General features: G+C 49.0%; 2 protein-coding genes across 2 annotated transcripts; both read left to right on the forward strand.

The window, feature by feature from the left end:
* Positions 1-291: 291 nt before the first annotated feature.
* Pmar_PMAR000725 (hypothetical protein) lies at positions 292-1,056 on the forward strand. The gene has a single exon (XM_002778849.1). The coding sequence runs from the start codon at positions 487-489 to the stop codon at positions 844-846; it is 360 nt and encodes a 119-aa protein (XP_002778895.1). The 5' UTR covers positions 292-486; the 3' UTR covers positions 847-1,056.
* Positions 1,057-1,137: 81 nt separating this feature from the next.
* Pmar_PMAR000726 (conserved hypothetical protein) lies at positions 1,138-2,914 on the forward strand (the record flags this gene model as incomplete). Its single annotated transcript, XM_002778850.1, has 10 exons — positions 1,138-1,239; positions 1,288-1,426; positions 1,478-1,596; positions 1,650-1,744; positions 1,794-1,933; positions 1,981-2,083; positions 2,124-2,214; positions 2,283-2,435; positions 2,483-2,582; positions 2,633-2,914. The coding sequence occupies 10 exons, from the start codon at positions 1,138-1,140 to the stop codon at positions 2,728-2,730; spliced, it is 1,140 nt and encodes a 379-aa protein (XP_002778896.1). The 3' UTR covers positions 2,731-2,914.
* Between the last annotated feature and the right edge of the window lie 1,128 nt (positions 2,915-4,042).

Consider the following 4,042-nt stretch of genomic DNA (forward strand, 5'->3'; position numbering starts at 1 on the left):
GGGATCGAGACGTTAGCTGACATTGTTAAAGGGCCACGGAGAGGAACGTAGTGGTAATGACCGGCTAAGGAAAGGATTACAGTTAATGATGAGTACTCACAGTATGCAGTTTGATCAAGGAGGAGAGTAACTTCCCAAAGTCAAGTCCCTATTGTGAATCCCTTCGAATTAGGGATTTATTTCATTGTAGTTGCTGAATTCCCAATAACCAACAAAATCTTGCAATTTCTTGCTATCTTGTTATTCCTCAATTTTGAGAAAGTCCTGCGATTTGTCCCCGCGTTCACCACCACTGAAGCCATACTGATGACGCTGTTGAATAGCGGCTGTTGTAGTGTCACGGTCGGGGGAGCGCAGCCTCCCAGGTGTATCTACATAGCGGTTATGTCGCCCCTTATATTGTGTTTGTTGTTCTAAAGAGGTGATCTCTATTCCTCCAGCGCGTGGTTGTGTCCAATCAGCCTGACTTAATCCTGCGCTCTGATCATGACCTCTATGGTGGGCACTCAAACGTCATGTTTAATACATCCCGTCTCAGGAGCTGGAGGAGGAGGGTCTTCCAGTTGTGTGTTATTTTTATGTATACCTTTCATGGCTTTATTGTTCCATGAGCATTCACCATTCGCGGCACTACCAATTGGTGTCAGACGCCACTCCAGGCAGACCTTTCCCTGCCATCGTGATGGACTCATGCTGCTCTTGGTTGTGGTGCTGCTGTGTTCATTATCACTGCCATCGAATCTATATGCCAATAATACCGTCGAGAGAGGTTGTGGGAGGAGCTTCGTCGAGATGCTTATTAGACGCCATCACGCCTCACTTGTTAGGACCGTCTTGGCAAGGTAAAGTCTTGGCACCGCTTTCATTTTTGGCTATATTGTTAATACACTTTCCTACAGTTTAGCGGTAGTACCCTCAGACTGACACCCGATAGTAGCGGTAGTACCCTCGCTGTTTCTTTCTGTGTGCCCGGTCAGAGATGATGAACGTCCCATCCATGACTCGCTTAATCTACCATGCCAAACTTGTATAATTTAGTTTCCACTCAAAAGGAGTTTAGCTGCCTCAATGCTTGTGTTGCAGTGGTCAATGCTGGCTGGCTTGGGCTCGTCTATTTCTGAGCGTCTCTCGACGAGAATGACCAACAACAGCGCCCATCATCAGCATAGAATTGCGAGGTCATCTATTGTACCATTGATATGCTTCACCACCATTTGGATCATTTCTTCGGTTGGTCAGGTGAGTCCTGCTCGCGGCTCTGTAACGACTATCATTGTGACGTGGTAGGTCGTATTGGTCAAGTACTTCCAAACTAACTTGCATCCACAGCTGCCATGGCTGCTTGCCGATCTAGCTGGCGTTGGTTTTGTATTCGTCATCCCTATTTATATAATCTTCTGTATGAGAAGGGTCAATGTCGAACGGGGTGAGTCGGGCGGCACTTACGATAGGAAGGTTGATGAGGCTGGTTTGCCAGAAAAAGAGGAGAACCCTTCAACATTGATGGATCTGTTCATGGCGCCATACAGGACTGGCAGGATTAAGTGGCATGTCTTGGGAGGGCTCTTCACTGGCTGCCAGCTGTTGTGCATCTCGGTAGGATTTTCTGGATTGCGGATTCCCATTGTCGACGGTTCGTCCTCCTCCAGTTCGCATTGAAGATGTTGCCGGGCAGTACTTTCACCGTGGTCCGCACATGTGAGTTGCTCATCACGTTAGTGACTTCGATACTCCTATTGGGAAAGTAAGCGTCAGTCAGTCTTGGGCTTGGCTCAGTAGTGTGTCCCTCGTAGGGTCTTCAATCGCTACCACTACGTAGCGGTAGCGGCTATGCTCATCGGTGGTGCTATTGACTCGTTCGCTACGCAGCATGACGAGAAGGTCTCTAAGGACAATGTTCAGGTTTTGGCAGGTGTGCTCATCACCTTCTTCGGTGAGTATTACTCGCAGTTCGAATGGTCGCGAGGATTGGTTCGTTAGGTGTGGCGCTGGCGAGCTCCTCTCAGGCAGTTCTGGTCGAGTGGCTGTATCGTCACAACATCATGATTAAGAAGCGATATGACCATTTGATGGAAATCTCATTGTAGTGTGGATAATTTTGTGGCGCGTGACGGTTTTGATAGGTACACTACGTTCTACACGTGTGTCGCTCTGATGATTGGTACGTTCTTGTTCTCCGGAGACGAGCCCCATTACTGGTCCCAAGCGCTCAGTGTGAGTCACCTCTACTGCTGCTCGTCAATGTTTTCGGAAAATTTCTAAGATTTTTTCTGTCACTTCAGGAAGCGATTCGAACTGCGCCTCTGACCACCTGGTTATGCCTCATCGGTTTGACCATGTCCCGTGCGGTGGCTATGACTTCGAAGGTCGGCGTGACGGTGCATTCGGATGCTATGTTCAACCGATCCCTCACTACGGTGAGGAGAGTCTGCCAGGTGGGCTCTCCGGACGGGGGAATGCGGCCTCGATTTGCCATTTTCAGATCACTTTTATGGCGGTCATTTTTCATGAGCATCTGAGTATTCTGGCGTTATTCGGCATTTTCCTGAGTGTTGCAGCTAGCAGTCTGTACGCTTTCGCTGGTGAGCCCGGGCTTTTGTGGTGACTGGTGTACTGATTGTCGTTACTTCAGCAACCCTTGGGGCTCGCAGGAGTGCGAGTGTCGCCGTCAAGGAAGACGTGGTTGCCTCCCACCTCCAGGAAAATCTTCTTGCGGGAAAAGCCCCTTGAAAGGCGCTTGTCTGAAAGGGCGCCTCATTTTTCCCATCGTGACAGAAGCCGTGAACGAGAAGTCATATTGTTGGTATCATCATCGTCGTGATGTACCGCATTGTTTTTTCTCATTTTTCCCAAATACCTGGCTTAGGCCGGTGAGGATCATTGCTTGTTGGGGAGCTCGCGTCCAGCAGCGACCTAGCACTTAATTGAAGATCCAGTAGTGGCAATACTGTTGAGTGGTAGTCACGGGTTCTCGGGGGTAGGCAATCATCATGAATTCGGATTGGACTCGATCGTCGAGGGGGCTGCAGTGGTATGGCTTAGTCGAATCAGCTTCGTATGTAGGAGTGCTAGGACGTGTTCCCATAATAGAATGATGTGCTTGGACGGAGTGCGCCGATGGAAATTTGGTAGTATGAGAGAAACACCAGCCGGGCTACTTACGGTGGGGTTATTCGGCTAGAGCACTGAGTGTGTTATAAATGCCACGCAACGTTTCGTAGATTTGCCTCCCTAGCGAAAAGTGTAATCATATTTAGTGATCTGGTATGGAGTTAGGACGTATATGATAATGTGAATATTTCGTGACCTTTAACCCACCTTTTGCGTGCATGGGGTATGGGTGCTCTGCAATCACATTCGCTAGGTGGCAGTTACTGTATGCTTACTGTCAGTGCGTTGAATTTATTATATGCCTGATGGTCACAAGTCTGGTGATCAACCCAACGCTGGTGGAGGACTTGAGGACTAAACAGAGGTGGGTAGGATAACGAGTAATGATGATTCTAATCGTGCACTTGGCGGTACTGTTGTGAACAGTAGTGCTTATAGCCAGATTTGACTTCGGGTGGAAACTCGAAAAGGGTCGTCTCAACAGTGCGTTATGGAATGCAAAGACCCCTGTAGTAGTAGTTCCCTGTGTCTACAGTGTCGTAGCGGATCGCGAGGAAGCCAGTGTACGTGGTGTACTAGGCAGGTACCCTCTAGCGGAGGCGCAGGAGGTGTTTCTTCTACGGAGAAATAATATTGTGTTTTCGGCCAGAGGGCCGTCCTTTGGTGAACTGAGGGCTACGGGTGATGCGTACATGACGAGCAAAAGGCTGGTACTGTTTGCATGCAACATCGAGATGCGTAATTTCACAGTAATTGAATTCCCCATAGGTATTCGTGATTGGCAAGGACGGCAGTGGTAGTCGGCCCGACTTCTACTCCGCATCGGTCGCTCTTGAGGCATGGAGAGATCCTAAATTCCGGCAACCTGTCTTTGGAGCCAACTTCCTGGAAGGTAGCGATTGGAGTGAGCTGCTCAGCACTTCATCATTTT

The sequence above is a fragment of the Perkinsus marinus genome, assembly GCF_000006405.1.
Source record: "Perkinsus marinus ATCC 50983 genomic scaffold scf_1104296948084, whole genome shotgun sequence".
Classification (NCBI taxonomy): Eukaryota; Perkinsozoa; order Perkinsida; family Perkinsidae; genus Perkinsus; species Perkinsus marinus.

Bases quoted from the DNA above. Each gene is read 5' to 3' on its own strand.
- Pmar_PMAR000725 (XM_002778849.1), top strand. From the start codon at position 487: ATGACCTCTATGGTGGGCACTCAAACGTCATGTTTAATACATCCCGTC.